This window comes from Amia ocellicauda, chromosome 3, assembly GCF_036373705.1.
Source record: "Amia ocellicauda isolate fAmiCal2 chromosome 3, fAmiCal2.hap1, whole genome shotgun sequence".
NCBI classification, from domain to species: domain Eukaryota; kingdom Metazoa; phylum Chordata; class Actinopteri; order Amiiformes; family Amiidae; genus Amia; species Amia ocellicauda.
Genome location: NC_089852.1, coordinates 24843535 through 24865115, shown reverse-complemented (window position 1 = coordinate 24865115; position 21581 = coordinate 24843535). Strand labels below are relative to the sequence as shown.

The 21581-nt window shown below is 43.0% G+C and overlaps 1 protein-coding gene across 1 annotated transcript in view; it reads left to right on the top strand.

The window, feature by feature from the left end:
- Positions 1–7754: 7754 nt before the first annotated feature.
- srcin1a (SRC kinase signaling inhibitor 1a) overlaps positions 7755–21581 on the top strand; it is a 126208-nt gene continuing 112381 nt past the window's right edge. The window contains exon 1 of the mRNA XM_066698630.1: positions 7755–8119. Within this exon, the coding sequence (XP_066554727.1) occupies positions 8101–8119 (19 nt within the window). The 5' untranslated portion in view covers positions 7755–8100. The remainder of the gene's footprint in view (positions 8120–21581) is intronic.

Here is a 21581-nt window from a genome sequence, read left to right as displayed (position 1 = left end):
ACACACACATATATATACTGCCACACAGTGATTAATAGCACTAGCAGTTTTTCTAGAGATGACCACCGCTTTCATTGCAATCCATTCCAGGTCCTGCTATCTGGGTCGTCTCTGTAGCTGCAGGCATTACCATGGGAACGCAGGACTCGGCCGGCTGAGTTTTGCTATTAAAATGATGGCGTGTGGGGGGGGGTGGTTGTTGGTGGTAGTGGTGTGGTGGTGGTGGTGCATTGTGTGTGTGTGTGTGAGCAGAGGAGGTGATGAGCGGGGGGTGGGGAGAAGTCAATCCAAAAGACACCATCGATATGGATTCGCACTTCATCAGACCAAGAAACTCTGCAGGGGGGAAAAAAACGTGGTTTCATAAAACACTCCATGAATCATTCTTTCAGAAGAGGTCAGCTGATTCCAAAAGGAAATGTTGTCTTGACATGTGATTGGGTGCGAAGAGAAGGCAGAAAGAACCCGGCTGAGATATTTGATGACAATCCCGTTTGAGCGACCCAGTTGCCTGCTAGGTGCTAGAAGGGCTTGACGAATCTTCCCCTAACAACTCCCCCTCCCATTCTCCCTTTCCCCCTAATCTGATTGCCACTGGGGAAACAGCTCTGGCTCTGGTGGGGAGGCAGTGTGGGGATGAGACAGGGAGGAGTGAAATGGCTGATTGCTCTTTTAGGGAAGCTAATCATCAGTCATTTCCAGCGCATGTTGATCCCCTCTTTGTGAATCCCAGGGGACGCCTTTCGGTAAGCAGTCCCCCTGGTCACGATTAGCAGTTATTACATGGTACCTACTGTTGGCTGAGGTAAATCAGTTCTGGATGAAGGCTATTCAGGGGTTACCCATTTCTAGAAACTGTTGTTCAGTTACAACACAGGGCAAGATGGAGAACTCTTCTGCTGGGCGTTTGCTTTTAGCTGAATAAGAATCTCATACAGTGGGTGTCCTATGAGGTTCGATATGACACAGGCGGAGATGCAGAAATACCTCAGGCAGTGAAGATTTTCTCATTTCAATTGGAAGGGGAAAAACCTCCTACAGGAGTGTCTGTCTGGGCCTGGGTTGGTGTTTTTTTTTTTGTGAGGTAGGTAGTGTCCCCTCTCTCTCGGGGAGGGGGATGGGGGTAGGGGTATTGGTAGCGCTAGAAACCTGCTGCCCAATCACCCGAGGGGTTATTGACATTTATCAGCCTAGCTGCGGCTAACGATCGCTAATTAGACCGACCACGAACGAGCCTGGATGCCGAGGAGGGGTGGGTTTCTGTGTCAGTGAGTGTGTGTGCTCAGGCGCGGTGCATGCTGACAACACCAAGGACAGTGCTAGCGCTACGCACCGCCAGCCCACCACTGGAAATCAATCGCAAATCCTGTCCTTCTTTGCCAGCCTCTGTGTCAATGGGAACGCAAGATCTACTGCAGAATCGAAAGGGCTTGCATCTTGCTTTTTGGGAAATAGGACATTCATACTCAGCCTGGGGTGATGCGTTAAACTCCTGTGGAGAGACAGCCTGATCCACTCCGGGCTTTACTTTGATCTGGAATGAGTATCAGCTGCAGATTGTTGGAGGAGAGCAGTAGCAGCCATTCAAGGCCTCAACATGGCCTGTGGGCTATAATGTAACTAATGACCTAGGCTGGGAGTCAGGTGATTATTAGTCTTATTTTAAACTCCATATCAAATTGACAAATTGAGGTTTCAGACTGACAACCACCTCTTGAGGCCATGGGAGCCCATCCTATGATTTCCCCAGTCTCTTGAATACACCCCCAATGCAGAGCACTAACACACACTCTTAGCCTAACTGTGACCTAGTTACTTACACGTTAACAGCAGATCACACTCCCATTGAAAAGTAGCTGGAGGTGTTTTAGATGCTACCAGGAGCGCGGTTCACTTTTGCCCTGCAGTGTGGCACACTGAACTTCCACCGAGGAGCAGGCAGGGCCTCTCCCAGCTTTTCTTGAGAGCTTAATTAATTTTAAACAGCAGGGTAACAGACCGGCTTCTCGTTTGCCAGCTCCCCCCCGAGACAGCCCTTCAATCAGTGGCCACAACAATCCAACCCACAGGACCAATTTATATTACCAAGCAGCGAGCATGAACAATAATTCAGGCCTTTTATTACACAAACAGTCATTCTTGTAACACCAGTACAAGCAGTACAAAAACTCCTCTTGCTAAAACAGCACATCAGGGGGAAGAAATCAGTTAAGTATGTGCCATCCTGACTGAGGATACATTCATGAACTCACTCAGCTCTGCACTGCCCTAGGGTGCTAATAAATTTCCTTGCTGTGCCTTTGTTTGCTCATGCACTTTTTCTGTGTCACGTGTTCCCACCTTACCCACCTCCCTGTGAGGATGTAAATGCAGGGCCTGGTAATGATTCCCAATATGAAAATGCAGCTGAATGAGCCAAGTTGGAAATCTGGATGATAAAGTCTTGGAACTTCCCAGACACCTAGTCAGGTTAGAAATGGGGCCGTGTAAATTAGAGGTGCAAGAATAAAGTATGGCAGGAAATGAAGTTTTCCATTTGTTTATCTGAATTGAGCTCGGAATTGGGTCAAAGCCGAACAGCCATAGCTAAAGGATTCAGTAAAGTGTTTCCGTTTTCGAAGCATTATCTAAAAGATGTTCAGAGTATAATGGGGAGATAAAATGCATGTCCTGTTCGTGGAAAGCGGTGCACAGTGACTGCAGTGCAGTGAACTGCCAGGGGCCACAGTGCGAACTTCCTCCCCTCCCTGTGCTAATGAGCTCCACTCAGCCAGGACCTCTATGCAGAGTTTCACAGCTCCAGTCATCACCATTACTGTGTATATCTTCTTCATCATCATTTTTGGGGATTCAAAGACGCTGTACATTCAGTGTTGAAATCATTATGAAATTGAGTGCTGGTTAAAGGCCCAAGGACTTAATGTAAATCCATCCCTGATTAATCCAACCTTCAGATATGTTCTTGCCTGAGCGTGAAAGGTTATATAGATTTCTAATAAGGTGAGCAGAAAATTAAAGAATTGTAATAGGCCCACAGTCACAGGACATGATTTTCTGTTGTTGTTTTACCACTTATTCAGTGCAAACTTTCTTGTACTTTTCCCCAACAACTCAAATGAACTTGAACACTACTTGAAAAGATTGCTTTTGGTGGATCATTCCCGTGGGTGAATTAAGCTAGTTTCAATTGCAAGAGTTGGGTGTCATCCCACAAAGATTTAATATGCAGTAGAGGATAAAACTATTCCCAAATACCAAGTGTGTTTGCGCACACATGGGGCCCAATTCGTGATGCTGTATGGATTGCAGTGATTAAGCCAATCTTGGTCAGAAAATGATATAATAATTACAGAGTCATATTCAGAGCCCAAGCTGAGGAGCGACAGAGCGGAAACATCGCCCATGATAACAGAATAAAAAAAACCTTCCCATTGTTGTATAGAGTCATTGAATAGAAGCCTGATGACAATCATATAGCTTTTGTCCAGAAGCGTTACAATGATCACATTTTAGAATAAAATACTCAACCAACTAATTTTCTGTAAATATCGAGGACTGACCATACAGGGTGAAAGTATTGGTGTGTGTGACTATACAAACATACATTTTAGTTTGTGTTATGCAGTTAGTTGAGTATACCATACCATTTATTGGGAAAGCGACCAGTCTAGTATGTTAAATAATGTGTTTTATAAAAATGAATGCATTACTATATATTTTTTAGCAATAGGCTACATTTATTGTGAGTTTCGCCTCTGAATATCAATTACATTTACCTCTGTTCAGCAATGCAAAGTATGCATTGCATCAGAAGCCAAACGTAGCTGATATTCATAGGTATCCTACATATGTTTATCAAACTTATCGTCGATATGTAAAATGTTAAATCAATTTCACTAGCCTAGGTCTGGATGTAAGTGGAATACGCATGTGACCTCTAACAAGCACTAAACTAAAGCTGCAGAAAACTAAAGTGCAGGAAACGTTTCTGCTGCTGGCTCAGGTGTTGCTACAGCATGACAACAAGGGTTCGACGGGCTCTTGACTCAGATGGCGAGCGGGTTGCAGCCACTTTGTGCAAATATAATAAGGTACCTCTTGATTAATTCATGACCCGCCTAGCCGGGATTGAGTTACAACCTGCGCTGCAAATACTACACTGCAACGCCAGGACACGCCGCTATGCTTGAACTTTTATTAGATTCTTTATTTGTGTGCTTATTCGATTGAGGGATGTATGACTGGGGGTTGCTTGTTGCCTTTGAAGAGAAACCACGTTGCGATTTCCACAAAAAAGGCAAGGAAAATAAAATATTCAACCTCAGGTGTACTGCAGGTAGAGAAACAGACTGATCGTGGCTGGAGCCTGGGTGAGACTGCACTGCAACCCTATAGCCTGGACTCAACGAGGGAGCCAGGTACGTGATACTCTTTTATTCAGTTTCTCTATATATGTGTTGTTTATTTGGATTACTATCGAAGCATGGGGAAAAACACACTGTGTAATAAGTCATTTATTTAAGATCGGGCATCTTGGCAACCAGTGAAATGCGCGTCCGCAAACGTCTTTTTTTAGCTACCTGCATTTTGATATCTCCAAATAAATCATTGTTTCTGTATTCCGAATTAAACTTTACTTTAATTATTAGTTGCTGGCCTATAGCTTTTGAAAGAAAATACACAGTTTTGTTTCATTTAAAACAAGTAAGCCGGGAATGCAATAACTGGGCGTCATTTGATGAACTGAGAGAGAATCCCGATTGGATGTGAACGCAAAACACAACAGGCTTCGAATCTGGACTCTCTAAAATGTGAATTTGAATCTCTAAAATGGGGACCGTGGCTGTGCATTACCTTAACCGGCCGAATAGACCGGGAACAAGCCAAACAGGTGTGTTGTGTCCACAGGAAACGAAACATGATCTTGTTGGCTAAACAAACACCTACACAAATGCATATCAATCAGACATACATGTATTTATAATATAAATGCAAAACATAATGTTTCATTTACAATATTCAAGACTATCCGCATTTTATAGGGAAAACAACAAAACACACATATATAACTGTCGGGGATGCATTTATTATTGGTAACTAAAGGCAATTCCACTTTGTATTGCTCTTATATTTTGTAAGTCGCTCTGGATAAGGGCGTCTGCTAATAAATAAGTAATAATAATAGCAGCTTCTATGTAGATGGTGCATAATGCCAGTGTCTGTGGTGCTGATTGCAGTTCACATGTCATGCTCCGTGCCAACATTGGTGCTGTTTGTCAGGGACTCCAGCAATGCGGATCGATCGATGATGCTGCACTTCCAATGAGGCTGAATAGATGAACAGTTGCGGTAAGAATACATTTGTTGTTGTTGTTGTTGTTGTTGTTGTTGTTCCAAGAAGAATATAATTAAAGTGAAAATTCCTGGTGGTTTGCAATAGAACAATCCAGGTTTCCGTAGTTTTAATTCAATGTAACTCGATTTTGTGGTTTGTTTTCTATGATCATTTTTGGTTGTTGTTGATATGTTGTTACTGTAGTTGTTTCAGTAGTGCTTATTGTGATAGTGTGGACAACAGTTGTCCCCATGCGTATGGTAATGGAGTACATGTTTGGTGTTTTAGCGCAGCTTTGTATTTGTATTAAAGTGACCTATGTCAAGCCTGAAATCCCTTTACTTGGTCTTAAGACACTCTATTGATCTATCATCATAAACACATTCTCCCAGTGATAATAATAGGTCCCTGAACTGCAGATTAAAATTGTTTCAAATAAACTTTTTTTTTCTCTTTGAAATCTATTTTTTATGAGAAAAGCTGTCTAGGTTTGACTCTAGTTATGCTCATATCTTGCAGTTTCTAGGAACCTACCCCTATATTCTTAATAACACACTTTTCAATGTTTTTGTTGGCCATGTGAAATTTTGAGACTGCAGTGCCAAACTTAAAGCCATTACAAGTGATGTGGCAGCATGACTGTGGTCAACACATTGTGTGCTTCTCACTTGCTAAGATGGCCTTCAGTAGTATTCCAATTAACCTCTTCCCAATAGAAATAAAATCTGACTTGAGAACTAATTGGCTGAGATATGAGATATTTTATTTGATGAAGAAAATAATAATCCAATATAATTAAATCAATAATTAAAAAATACTTCAGTAGAAATATTCCCTGGCGCTGTGTGAATATTACTGTGGCTCTGCTTAGGTGTTTTTTTGGAGTGTGTTGGGTTGCCTGTGCCTGGGTTGAGACAGCATTAATTAGGAAGTGTTGAAACTCTTGAGTAGTGGTCTGTTTCCTGGAGGCGCAGTTGTCATTGACATTTCATTATGATTGAGCTGAAATCACACAGTTACCCAGAGTTCAGCCTTTAAGGAGTGGAGAAAATACTTCACTGTCTTCACCATCGCTTCCTTGCACACCTGGATCACTGTTTGCACCAAAGCCTACTGGGAATTGGACACAGATTTGCACTGAAGGAGGAGGACTGTGTCTGCATGGGTGGGCTGTGGAGACGGAGAGACACCAAGGCCATGCTCCTGCTCAACTGGTCGCTGTCCAGCACACAGGTGACTGATATTAAAGCAGACCACATGTCATTATTGCCTTTAGAAAGGGGAGCAAACCTTTTCCTTCTTCTTCTCCCCCCATTTGAAAATAGCAGCTGGGCAGTAGTCTTGTCCCCCTAGTTGCAGGGTCCATGCATTATTCATCAACCAGTTCATTACTATCTCTGCATCTTTCTCTCTCTTGATGTTTTTCGGTAGTTTGCCTTTGCTGATTTTCACAGTCTGTTTGTTCCTCTTTCTGTTCTCATTTCTCCAAGGCCCTTGAATTCAACCACTCGACTACATGAGTTCCCTCAGTCCCACCCATCTCTCCTATACAAGCTAGCCCGCTGCCTCCCTCCCTCCCTTACTCTGGCCACTTGTATCTATTCACTAGGGCACCCTGGCTCCCAATCTGCCAGCTTTGAAGTCAACAAATTCACATTGTGTTCTTCCGTTGACCTCCTCCTTTCCAGGCACTATCCAACATCAGGTCTCCCTTTCAGACATTCTCCCACATCCTGCCTATTTCCAATCTGAAATATGCCGCTATCGATTGTCCTGTTGCTAACCATTAACACGCACAGCCTCCCATTCTCATAAGAATATTGTCCCAGGCCTGTCCCCCCTCCCCGACCTTTTAAAACACCCCGTCTTCAGTCTCCTCCCTTCGTACATTGAGCCACTAAGCATCCCAGTCTCTTGCCTCTAATCCAATGCCACATTGATTTCGAAGCTCTACTTCCACACCATCTCTCACTTGCCTGTCTCTAACAATTCCTCCTGTACTTGAACAGATCACTGGGAAACATCATCTCCAGCCCTGTATCTCTAACCTATAACCCAAACGCTGTATCTCATTCAATAGTCTCTGACTCTTAGTCTCCTATGGGTACCATAGACAATACATAGCTAATCAGCAATCTATTATTGTCTTCCAATGTCCTTTCTTTCTGCTTGTCCTGCTGCACTAGTCCTGTCCCTCTGTTGTGCCTCAGTGCTCAAACAGACCTTGTCCCTGGACTCCCCTTGATTACGGTAATAGATCTCAGTGTGAAAGATATTCCTTGCCTGTAGCAATGCAGAGGTTCACTGTGCCTTTAAGAGAGAGAGAGGGGGGGGAGAGAGAGAGCGAGAGAGAGAGGTAGGGAGAGGGAGAGACTGAGAGAGAACACATTAATCTATCATGAGCTAATTTTTGGTTCATTCTTAGCTGTACCGAGCATCTCTCACACAAGACAAACACAGAAGAGAGAACCACACACACCAGGCTGGGCTATTATTGCTTGGCTGGACCAGAGCCATCTCTCGAGAAAGGAGGAACCAGACAAGGGGAAGAAAGAAGGCAAGAAAAAGGAAAGAGGACCAGAGCAAGGAAGCGCAAAGAATAGAAGAGAAGAGAGAGTGTGTAAGAGAGAGAGGGAGAAAAAGACACTGGAAAAAGAGAGAAAGAGATAGAGAAAAAGAACAGGAAACAATATTACTCACAACTGAAGTGGTTCGTGTTGCAGAATGGGAAATGCACCATCCCAAGGCATGTCAACTCTATCTCCATGCATACTTTAGTAGCAGGTATTTTTAATTTGTGTGTTTTCCAACTGCTGGCTGTCAGTTATCTGATATCAGGGGGGTTGATGTGTCATTGCTTTATTTTGCTCACGCTCTTTTAACAAAAGCAAAAATAGGTAGGATGAATGGCAAAAGCAGCGGTTTGTGATGGAGAAGGACCGGGAATGGGTGTGTGGAGTGGGGGACATGGGGAGGGATGCTGAGTCGAGTGCAGCATGTCTGTTGGAGAGTGTAGGAACAGAGTGGAATGGGAGGGCAGCTCGTCTGGTTTGCTTTGGGAGGGGAGGGGATGGGGGGACGATGTGTATGCAGGTAGAATTGTGATTGCTGCTTAAAGCTGAGGGTTTGCAAATGACTAAAACAATAAATGAAGGCACGGATGAATGAAACGGGGAGATGAGTGCATTGAAAGGAAAGGAGGCCAGAGGATTGATAGCAGGGGGAGAGGTAGAGTGAGAGAAAAGGGTAAAGAGAAGAAAAACTGAGAGAGGGTGGTACGGAGGGAGAGGAGGATGATAGTTTGCTTGGAGAGCGCGTGTGCAGGCAATGAAGGGGAAACCGGGAGTAGGGTGGGGGGGCGGTGAATCGTAGTAGTAGAGAGAGACAACGTGCTTCCCCGAGCAAGCCCTGGAAGGGTATTCGAGAGGTTAGCGTTGCTGTGCTGGGTCGCACGTTGTTTGTTTTTGTGCTTTCTGTGCAAACAAGAGAAGGGGCATGTCTGGTGATGGAGGCAGGATGTGCTGGTCTGCTGGAAGAGACGGGCAGGGAGGCGAGCGTGTACTGTTCACAGAGGGGTAGGGAGCACGCTGCGGAAGAGAGTTCCTGAGAAATAGACTGGTGCTTGACTGATACATAGAGAGACGTTAGATCTCTGAGAACGAGATGGGGAGAATTGATGGGCTTAGTGGAGCTGCTGCAGGAAGATGGAGAGTTAAAAGAAAATGCATTAAAAAAGAAAAGAGGGAGAATGTTTGATCGAGGGAGGAACTCAGCTATGGCCGATTGAGGTATGAGGCTGCTGCAGGCACAGAGAGAGAGAGAGAGAGAGAGAGAGAGAGAGAGAGAGAGAGAAATGGGATTAGGAGGAATGTCGAGTAAGTGTTGTTGTCAGGAGGAATCCGTTGTTCTGCTCTCTGCAGCCTTCACACAGCTGTCACCCAGGGACAGTCTGGTTGCCACGGAGAATCGTTTGCTGAAGAGGAGAGAGAGAGAGAGAGAGAGAGAGAGAGAGAGAGAGAGAGAGAGAGAGAGAGAGATGGGAAAGAGGAAATGGGAGACAGTGAGAGAGAGGGAGGGGCTGAGGACGCATGGAGACGCGGTGAGAAAGAGGTGATTTTAGGGTGTGTTTGTATGGTGACAAACAGGGGAACCCAAAAAAGCAAAAGGGGAGATAGGATGGGGAAGGGGGAAAGACAGTGAAGGGAGACTTAACTCTTGTTCAGGAGAAGGACTGGAGAGGAATAGGTGGAAGTGTGGAAGCGGCGAGAGCAGATGAGTGAGCAATGAAAAGAGATGGCTTAAAAAGAAAATAAGCCAGGTCTGGGGAGAGGAGGGTATGGACTTGGGAATGTGTACAGTGACTAGTGGGAGAGAAAAGAAAAACTGGGCTGTGATGACCTTCTCTCGCTCGCTCACTGGCTAATCTTTAGCTGCTAATGTCCGTAAAAAAAGGCTCAGAAATGTTACACAGAACCAAAATGCACTCCGGAACTAAGATGCTTTAATCAGACCTCTTTAAATCCAAATAGCAGATCTTTAATTCAAGGCATTTAAGAGATGGTAAAATAAAAACCACTCCATTTATCCCCCCCAAAAATAAATATTTAACAGTTGTGAATGGAATCGGATATTACACCTTCAGTCCATGTCTCTCATTGGCCAAAAATGTGTTGTTTGAAAGCAGTGGGAGGTCTTTTGTTTTGTGCACAGCGTAACTCTCAATGCATGTGCAGCTGTGCATAGTAAAGACTTAAGGGCTGAGTTTCAACAGAAAAGGTCATTAGTGCCTGCTGGAGAAGGTTGCTGATAAACTTTCCCTTCCTACTGTATCTCCAGAGCTGATGCGCACACACTGGCATGCGGTCAGGGCGTTTCCACTAATCTCTCATTTTGGACCAATACACAACCCGGATCTAACTTCTGCTGCATGCTATGGGTTTTGATTTCTGTTCCTTCTGCCCGCTGAAGTTGAAGAACCTATAAAAATATGCTCTAGTAAAACTGGGCGTGTAGACTCCTTGTAGAAGTGATCCTGAGGTAGTTGTTCGATGGCATTTTGAAAAATGCACCTGCGCCAATATGTCCCAGTGTGTGTATATGTGTGTATATATATATATAGGGACAGTGTGGTGTTTGGTCCTGTTGTAAGCAAATTCTACTTCTAGTATTCTGAAGGTAGTTCATATTTCAGCATACAGTTGGATGATTTAAACATGGGTTATGTAGTGATACAGCTCATTCAGACATTTTCCCCACACGGTGCTCAATGCCAAAAGCGAGACACTACTTATTTATCTACATTTATTTTTATGGATTGCAATACATGGATAAAAAGCTTCTAACTACGTCATTGTTTTTGCTGCAAAATCCCAAGGTGAGCTCAAGTACAGCAGGAATAGCTTACCTGTGAAACACCACTAAGGGCTCTGTCATCCTTTACTGAACCAACAGTTCAGGTTATTAATTTATATGCTAGAATAACCACTCAAATGAACTCCTAGAAATCCTGCTATTTCTTCCTTAAAAGTTATTCTTGCATTTGAACGTACATTTGTATAATGATAATCTTACCTCAGAATGACAAAAAAATACACAGAACAGTATAATAATAATAAATTATATATTTGAGATGTTAACGAACATTCATCACTGTGAGCAATGTTGCTGTGGTCTATTGCACAGGTGTTTGACACCCGCTCATTGCATGTATGTGCTCTGACATGTTCCCTATTCAACAGAGTACATGGCGTCTTGTATGTGAATGCAGTTCCTGTGATTGGCTGCTGATGACGGCATGATGAATGCGAGATTGTTGCAGTCAGGATTCTGGTGTTTTTTAACTAATTTATCCTGCTGGGATGTGGGTTGAACAAGAGGTGTCTCTCTGTCTCAGTGCAACTGCAAATGGCAGATAAGATAGATATTTATATACATCATAATCACTCTTGCTCAGTACAATTTGCTGTGGTTTTAAATACTCTTTTGATTTATTTATTAATTAATGTATGTATTTACTTATTCATACTGTCCTTCACATGGGATTTGTGTTGAGCTCACCAGAAACCACTTGAGATGGGCTTCCAGTAGCATGGCTGTGTCATATCATAAAGAGCTTAAAGTGACATAAAATAACAGTTTTGTTGCAACATTTGCTATCTGTCTTGGAGGATTAGCAAACTAAACAGGTCTGCAGCCTATGACAACGCTTCCTTTGAGATCAGATTGATGAGGAGCGGGTGAGGGAAATGACTACTTGAGATATTGATTACGGTGAAGCTGATCTCTTCAAAAATGCATTCTTTCCCATCTCTGGTTTTAGACCCGAGCCCATGGAAGGTATGAACATGCATCTGTTTGTAAATTTATGTGGATCAATAAGCTGATAGATCCTGTTCTCTCATTCCATGGTTTGGAGTTATTGTGCGATGATTCAGAACAATACGGAGACAAATAGAAAGGAATGGTGATTTTTAGAGTTTAATATATTAAAAGAAAAACCCTTGATATTTCCACTCCAGAATTTAATCTATACTCGAGCTGTTTTTCAGTTTCGTACAAAGTTGTTGTTTTTTCTCAAGAGTAGACCGTAAAGAATACATAGGGAAAACTGGATCGTTGAAGAGAGTCAAGGCATAATGAGATAAGTTATATTAAAGCCATCTATTGCAAAGGTATCTAATGGTGAGGAACATCTGGTACCCAGACAGAACCAAATGACAGTCTTGTCAATGAGTTTGTCGACCACTGCGGACTTTCACAGCCTGACTGATCCATTGCACATAGCTCTCCTCTGTCCCCGTCCCCATTCCCTGTGATGTGCTTATTCCAAGGCTAGGCCGTGATGAGGTGTGGCACTCAGGCCCACGGGCCTCTTTGCCTCCCTGTATGATCACAGCTTTGACTGGGGCATTATCATGCAGCCCAGGGGAATCCTCTGATGTGATGAAAATGCATTCGCTCGATTCAATACTCGGTCAAATACACAATAGGGGGATTGTCAAGGCTTAAGGAAAATCACAGCGCGCCCAATTCTGCCTGTTTTTCCCCTTAATCAGTGTGGAGATTGGTTTCCGACTGGTGCCAGGCAGCCACCGCGGTCCTGCAGCACACAGCAGAGCCTGAAAGTGTATTAATGACCTGACGTTTTTTACTCCCAGCTGGCAATTTTCTTATAGCCCGAGCCGTTTCTGACACACTGCTTATTTCTGGAAGGTTGCACTGTCTAAAACTAAATATAGAAAAATGAGTCAGTTTGTTTCATGTTTAGGACATTTCAAAAATGAAGACAGTGGGAGACAGGAAATGGCCACATTCAAGCGACTCCCTTCTAGACCTTTCCTTTTCACTGATTAAAAAATCCCATGTGCAAAAAGCATCCTTCCATGGGTGTCAGTGTAGTGACTGTGTTGTTAAGAGTAAAGAAGTTCCTTAAGGTTTTAAATGCTTGCAATAATTGGTTCTGCACCAGAGGTCACAAGGTCAAATTTCCACACACTTACACATGCTTCCCACACATGCAGTAAGAACCAGTTTCAATAGCCTCCACAGTTACCAGTGGATGTTTACAATTATAAATAGTTTATCATTGCCCTCCAGATGGCCCATTTTTTGAAAAAACATCAAATCAGATTCAATCATTTGGGGATAAGTAAAAAATGGTATTTAATATTACATTGAGGCCTGCTTTCACAGACCTAAATTAGCACTAATGACCGAATAATCATGTTATTTAGGTAGACTAGTCCTAGACTCATGCTAATTGAGGTCTGTTTAACCAGCCATGAAGGTTTTATTTTAATCCTTTATTATTCTGTGTGTTACATTTAAGGATACATTGTGTAATTGGAATCCTTTGCTTTCAGTTACATTGTTAGTTTGTATGCAGACTAATTTAGGAAAAGACTGAACCAAGCTGATTGTTAGGGAGGGTGGTGAAGTGGCAAACCGATCTATTGCATGATGCTCGGATTAACCATGGCACCACACTGACACACTTCCCTGTTTCCTGCCCTCTCAGCTAGGCCCAAGGTGTACCTTCAAGCTATATTGCTCTAGGACTATCATGTTAGAATGACAAATAACAGTCTCAGTGGAAACAAAAACAGATCATTAAGAGTAACACATTTAGAAATGAGCAGTCTTTCATCAAGTGAAATCAGCCATGCTGTATCCGCAAACAGAGCTGTCTCCCAATTTTCATATGATTGCAGTGTGTAAGGCCACCACTCTCCACTGCAGAGGTTTTCAGTGGGTCAGGCTAGATGTGATTCTGCGATTAGGAGACTAAGCTTCAGGACAAGTACTGAGGTTATATTTGTTATGAGATCGCTCGCCATCACAGTCGTAAATGTTCTAATTTGGCTGCCCTAAACTGGGCCCTTGGTTTCTAGTACAATTAATTATGTTGCTTTGGCACTTGGGAAGAGCAGTGAAATGGTGGGAAAGCAATGTAATAACATCATGCTAGCGTGGAAAAGAGGTGCAGTTTGTTTCATTTGAAGTGCAAAAGAAACAAAGACAAAGATGGAATGAGATGAAATTGCCAAACATGCCCGTATTACTGCCTTGAGGTTTAGAAATCTTTGGAGCTCATTGATATACATCTATATTTCATGTACTCATTGTTGGATACCTATACTGCAGCCTTCTTCAAATAATAATTCTTATATTCCTCATGGAAGAAAACATAAATACACAGTACAAAACCATTAGGAAGTGCAAAAGCAAAATAATTGTATTACATCTTGGAAGCTTGGCACGATGAGAAATGAGAACAGAGAATTTACCGCACAGATTCCAATATTATTTTGTTTTACACTTTTCCTGATGCTGGCAATCTGCATGTCACACAGCTGCATGAATCACAGCAGCTCCTCTGTGTGTCCCTGGGGACGCATCTCAAAGGAAGCTGATGCATTTTCAACACATCCTAAGGTCACCGCCATCGTCACAGAAATAATGTGCTATAATGCAAAGCTTTACATATAGATATATAGGCCTATAGAGTGAGGGAAAAAAGTATTTGATCCCCTGCTGATTTTGTACGTTTGCCCACTGACAAAGAAATGATCAGTCTATAATTTTAATGGTAGGTGTATTTTAACAATGAGAGACAGAATAACAACAACAAAATCCAGAAAAACACATTTAAAAAAAGTTATAAATTGATTTGCATGTTAATGAGGGAAATAAGTATTTGACCCCTTCGACTTAGTACTTGGTGGCAAAACCCTTGTTGGCAATCACAGAGGTCAGACGTTTCTTGTAGTTGGCCACCAGGTTTGCACACATCTCAGGAGGGATTTTGTCCCACTCCTATTTGCAGATCCTCTCCAAGTCATTAAGGTTTCTGTCAATATCACCTGTCTCCTTCAATTCCTATTGATCACAGCCGCCTCTCTCAGTTTTCTCCGAGCTGAATCACCTGCGTCACTCTCCATCAGTATTACACATCTCCATCACCACCACGTCACAGCCACCATCCGCCTCAGTTATCGTTGAAGGCAACCATCTCGGAGACTTGTGTTGGGATGTGTGGACGGTGTCTCTGCTGCTGTAGGGCACAGTACGTGGGTCCATTTCCACAATCAGATGGGGCTCCGTTATACTACAGCTGCAGAACAAGTTGAGTGCAATGAAAGAAGTCATTTATGATGGCATGCAATTTCCTCGTATCAACTTTCCTTCTTGCTGCATATCCCATTACATTGCAATGCATTTGATTACAAGCGGTTCCTTCTGCACACATGGTGATTTGGCCAGCTGACTTCCATTCCCGCTGAAATTTGCTTTTCAGTAGCTTTTTGGTGAAAAACTGATTGGGACCAGGGAGTGACCAAGGGGGAGGAAAATACCTTCGCACCATACCTGTAAAGTCTACTGGATTGGCATTATGTACATGTCCCTGTACTTCCCCTACAGTGAGGGAAAAAAGTATTTGATCCCCTGCTGATTTTGTACGTTTGCCCACTGACAAAGAAATGATCAGTCTATAATTTTAATGGTAGGTGTATTTTAACAGTGAGAGACAGAATAACAACAACAAAAATCCAGAAAAATGTTTCCACCTCCATGTTTGACGGTGGGGATGGTGTTCTTGGGGTCATTCCTCCTCCTCCGAACACGGCGAGTTGAGTTGAGACCAAAATCAAGCTCTTTGGCATCATCTGACCACAACACTTTCACCCAGTTCTCCTCTGAATCATTCAGATGTTCATTGGCAAACTTCAGACGGGCCTGTACATGTGCTTTCTTGAGCAGGGGGACCTTGCGGGCGCTGCAGGATTTCAGTCCTTCACGGCATAGTATGTTACCAATTGTTTTCTTGGTGACTATGGTCCCAGCTGCCTTGAGATCATTAACAAGATCCTCCCGTGTAGTTCTGGGCTGATTCCTCACCGTTCTCATGATCATTGAAACTCCACGAGGTGAGATCTTGCATGGAGCCCCAGACCGAGGGAGACTGACAGTTATTTTGTGTTTCTTCCATTTGCGAATAATCGCACCAACTGTTGTCACCTTCTCACCAAGCTGTTTGGCGATGGTCTTGTAGCCCATTCCAGCCTTGTGTAGGTCTACAATCTTGTCCCTGACATCCTTGGACAGCTCTTTGGTCTTGGCCATGGTGGAGAGTTTGGAATCTGATTGATTGGTTGCTTCTGTGGACAGGTGTCTTTTATACAGGTAACGAGCTGAGATTAGGAGCACTCCCTTTAAGAGAGAGCTCCTAATCTCAGCTCGTTACCTGTATAAAAGACACCTGGGAGCCAGAAATCTTGCTGATTGATAGGGGATCAAATACTTATTTCACTCATTAACAAGCAAATCAATGTATAACTTTTTTGAAATGTGTTTTTCTGGATTTATTTTTGTTATTCTGTTTCTCACCGTTAAAATACACCTACCATTAAAATTATAGACTGATCATTTCTTTGTCAGTGGGGGATCAAATACTTTTTTCCCTCACTGTATATGCATAGACATATATATGTATTTTTGCTCCAGAGGTCCAAGATGTAAAAGCTTTCAAAGCTTTTGCATGATTTAGACATAATTACTAATATTATAATATTGATGTTGACATGAAAAATGCTAGAAACATTTCTCTCTCCCTCGTTGAACACATTGTTCTTTCATTTGAACGCAAGACTTTTTATCCTCTTGTTTCTGATGCCAAAAATAGAATGTATTCATAACTTGAGTCTCAATATATTATGCATTCAGAGCATGGATGTGTCAAATTGGGTCATTCTTGCCATTCCCAACTCTCCATATATAATACTAGTCTATTTATCGATTGATCTATCTATCTAATCGATAAATAAATCAATAACGATTGAATTTGACATTGTTAAAAAGCTGGAGTTGTTAAATACGGCTCTACCTCACTAATATGTGAAAATACTAAAATCCATTTGCTTTCCATTTTGTATGTTGTGGAGCATCCCCGGAGAGGGAGGTTGAGTGCTGATGAATTCTGATTGAATTCCACTGAAAGCACTGAAATACAATTCTCTACTCGCCGGGCCAATATGTAGCCAGGCCTGTGAACCATGGTGCAATTTCTAGATTTTAGTTTGTCAAAAGAATATCAAACCGATCATGTTTGCAAACCTAGTGCTGGGCGCTCAAAGAGGACTGGAATTCTGGGTAAAAGTCTAGAACACTTTCTGTTTCTGCTGTTAAACATATTGTATCTGGTCTAGGCTTCCTTTTGTGGGAACAGCGGACACACTGTGGTGCTGAATGCTTGATCAAGTTGAAATCAAAAATAAACACAAGAGTTTGACATTTTATAGTCATCTAGAAATCTTACTTGAAATGCCTACTCAAAAAATAATGATTCATTTTAACCTGGTAGGCCTGAGTATAATATCCATTTGGAAGGATAATGAGCCTAAACGACTTTTAGAAGAAAAAAAGAAAGAGAGAAAGAAAACGGAAATACAGCTGTGGCAGTTGGCATGCTGGTCTCCACAGTGGCCTGCCTTGTTTTCTTATGCTATAGTATTTCGATGTCAAAATGGTCATTTGAGAATGGGATTTGTTCAAAAATCCATAGTCTCTTCTGGTTGTCCCTGGTTTTCTGTAATGCGTTTCAAAGGTGAGATACTGTGTGTGCCTCGGAAAACACTATTCATTAATCTTCCTGGAATATAAATTATCAGGTGGTAATTGAATGTTTGAACTACATTATCTTGGCATTAACAAGGCCCCCCCCCCTCCCATCGGAGAGGAGGTTGCGATCTCTGCTGGGTTGCTGAGGATGGAGTCGAGAGAACTAGGTGGAAATTCCCTTCCCTGTTCTCGGATGTGGGGGGGTTGGGGTATTGCGACCTTCAATTATTCTCCTTCTTTTTCCTTGATCTTCATGGGGGGAGGGGGAGGGAGCCCTTCACACAGCAGTGGACCAGGAAAGCATGTACTTGCTGAATGTTGATGTGTTCTGTACAGGCTCTGTGTGTGCGTGTGCATGTTTGTCTACGGCCAGGACGTGTAGCCGTAGTCCACTCTCTGGTCTGCTTACTTTCTCGTTCAGAGGTCACACGCCTGCCTCCCCAGATCAGGGTTCTCTGCTCCATATTGGTGACGGACACATGAAGCCGGCACTGACTGCTCACTTCATGCTCACTGACTGCTCACTGACTCCGTACTCTTAACACCAAGAGCAAAGCTGTCGCCATTCCTTAGCTCAGTTGAAAGGCTTTGATTGTTCACGTCATGGCATAATCCTAATCAACATCCTCTTCATTATCATTGTGATGTTCAGGGAATACAAACATCCAAATACCCGAATACCTGCCTCTTCAGTACTAACCAGCTGGGGATCCCTGTTGCTGAGATTAGCCCTCCGAGGCCTGGCAACTTCCACAGGTTCGCAGAGTTAAAACGAGGACATGAGCAGACAACACACATCCTGCAGGAAAAAACACAAACAAAAACATGGCTCTTCAAAGGAAAATTGAAAATGTACACTGGTTTAATAATGAATGTCCTTTGTCTGTCTGTTGCTCTTTCTTTTTCTTTTCTCTTAACTGGCATTCTTCACACACACTTCTGCTTTGCCATACCAGTCCTAGTTCTCATTCCATGAAAAAAAAGCTAAAGAGAAAAGTACTGTCTAAGAATACAAAGCAGGCAGTGCCACCTTAAAAAATGCTACTTCGGCGACTGCATCTCAATAGCCTGCTTCTCCCTCTGGGCGATTGCTAAGTTATTGAACTGTAGTCAAAGATTTATCAGTTTGTAAATTGCCAGCCAGTATCATCAAGAACGTCTGTGCTGCCTCCTAATTTAATTTCTTAGAATTCTTTCGGCTTGTTAGAGGATGTTGCTGCAGTGACTAGAGCTTGTGGATACAACATCTGCACATTCGGGAATGCACAATGTATGAAAATATCGCTGTATTTGCATCATATGCAGCAATACAAACCCCCTAAAACTAACTTTATTGACGTTCCAGACAGACAGGAGTGTTCAGTGTCTTTTGTTATTAGACTATTGAATGGGTTTTGTAAACACTCGTATCCCATCTGACTGTGTTTATCTCTTTGAATGGGACATGTACAGTAGCTGCCTCAAGTCTTCAGTAACAAAGAACTAGTAAAGGAAAGGTTCCTTTAGCCTATTGGTTTAAAACCAGAAACAAAATCACATTAATCCCGAGTGTCACGAGCTCTGCAAGGTCAAGATGTGTGTGCTGTTTGTTTTCTACCAACCTATCTCCTTTCATTACCCTCTTTAACAATTGTCCTTGTTGTTAAGTGCAATTACTTAAGTCTTAATTCTACTTCGGCTCATAACTATTTATTTTGTTTAGTGTATTGTAGCTCCCCTGAAAGCCACGCGTAGGTCACACACGGGTTGCGAATTACAAATCACGGGACGCTGCACGTGCAAACAGCACTGCTCCATCCATTCCACACCGAGTGTACGATGCCACTCAACAGCACGATGTGTGAGGATTTTCAAAATTCACAGATATTTGAGAGAGTCTTAGATTTGATCTCATTTCCAGGTTTTAGACCTTTAAGACCCCTTCTTTTTTACCCAACTTGCAGTGGCTGGGTTTTCCCAAAACCAGCAAGCACTTCCCCCTGCCTCTGACTTATTTTGTCCTTGTGGTAGGAAGGGCTGCAGCTCATCATCTGGTTTTTCGAGCACCTTGTCTGCTGTCAGTCCTCTTAAGAGGCATAAGACGACATCTGAAGGAAAGAGAGCACTGCCTCTCACTGCAGATCAGGAGGTGGTGTGTATCTGGGGTGTGTGTATGTGTGCGTCTGTTCAAACAAATAAGGCCAAACGATCAGGCACTGTCTGTACGTCAGTATAATCGGGGTGCCAGGCCAGACATAACACAAACCGCATAGTTAAGATAAAATTGCTCTTTTAAATTTAGTTAGACCCTTCGCTGCTATGGATGTGCTTCTGATACGATTCCATAAAAGCAGCAGGTCCAGCAGGGGGGCTGTGTGGTTGCTCCTGTGAACAAAATGCAAAGTCTTTTGCACTGTGGAGATCGTTGACACCATGGCCAATTAAAAAACGAAAAAATGCCATCTCTGTGTTTCCAGCTGTTGTCTCGTGATCAGGACTTAATGAAGACCTATTAGCAAGAAGAAAAGGAAGTGGTCATGGCCTCATCGAATAAAGTGTAAGATAGCAAAGGAAGATTCGACTGACTGTTATTCTCCGGATCCTTTTCCCAGTGGACAGTGTGCTTGGCTAGCTGCATTGTTTTCAGTTAAAGTCTAATTGTCTGCTAGCCTAACACTGAGCAGGGGCATCATTAGAGCCTCCTGTGTTCAGTCTAGTGCAGAGAGTGGGAAGGGTAAGCTACACCATATACCCTGCTGTAATAGCCTAGCAGCCGGAGTGGCCATGGTTAGCTGTACATCCCTGATTCAGCTAACTGCCGAGCTGTGAGAGAGCAAACGTCCGGGTGTGTAACCTCTCCGAGATGAGGTGCGTGGAAGCAGGACACTAGGGAGAATGGGCCGGCCTGCTTGTCTTTGACTCAGCAGTGTGAACTGGGTTTGTGGCAGTTATATATTCCCCTACGTCTCCTGCTTTGTGGAATCGGGGTGATACAAAAGGTGTTTACAATCTTTACTGGATTTTGCCTCTGGTCAAAAAATAAAAAATTGCATTGCAGTGTGAGAGCCCCCCCCCCCAGCCACCCAACCCCCCCCACAACCCTTGTCACCGCTGTTGCTTGGTAACAGGAATCCTGTAATCTCAGCGCTGTGGTGGTGGGGAAATGAGGGGGCTTCACTGATCAATTAGGGAGTAAATCAAGGATATAGGCAAAATGCTCCGTCTCTCTTACTGAGGACTAATCCACCACAGCTAGCTTACAATGCACTCCTCGCCCTCCGCAGCAGAGGGTGTCACGACAGAAACCTAATACCAAAATATCTGTCTGCGCAATATACCTCTTTATTCTGCGTTCAGCCAAAGGATTCCTCTTGTTCAAGTTTGTGGATCCCTTGATACCAGAATCTGACTTTCATAAATGCCTGCGCGTCATCTTGTGTCTTGCATTGATTGGTCAGAGATGGGATTCGGATTCAAAGGGGATAAATTACGCTCAGAAAGGTATCTTTTATTTGATTGCAAAGAGCAAGACAGCCTCCTGTTGGATACCAGGCCTGAGTTGTGCCTTTGGATTGCCAAATGACAAAGCATTTCATTAGTGTGCATCCTGTGGCTCCAATTTTCACACTAGGTTTACCAATTGGAGAAACTGAAGAACAAGATGGGAAAGTATGGAACGCAGCCAAGAATATTTGGTAGATCAATGGGAATTATTTTCTGAGTTTGTCTTGCGATGTGTACAGCATACAAACAAGGAATGCACACTTTGAGCCACCACATTTGCTGAACAGATGTTACAAAGCTGAGGTAGACGGTTATACGTTTACTTCATTATTAATTATATATTTTTTATCACAGTGGATGTGTTTTTTGTTTGTTTTTAACCCACATGCTGATGAAAAGGAAGGGACAGGCCAAGGTGTTGATGTTGTGGTTGTCAGAGAGATGAACCTGTCCAGATTGCCATGACAGAATGTGTTTAATATTTATTAGTGCTGGACTGGAATCAAAGTGCTATGACGGGGCTGGTGGCAGATGCGCACAGGGTGCACTTTTCCTTGTGCTTCCTAAGTATTTTCATTTGGACATCCATAGACCTGGCTCAAAGAAAATCCCCTTTGCACCAGTACAACATTGTCACTGAAGTATG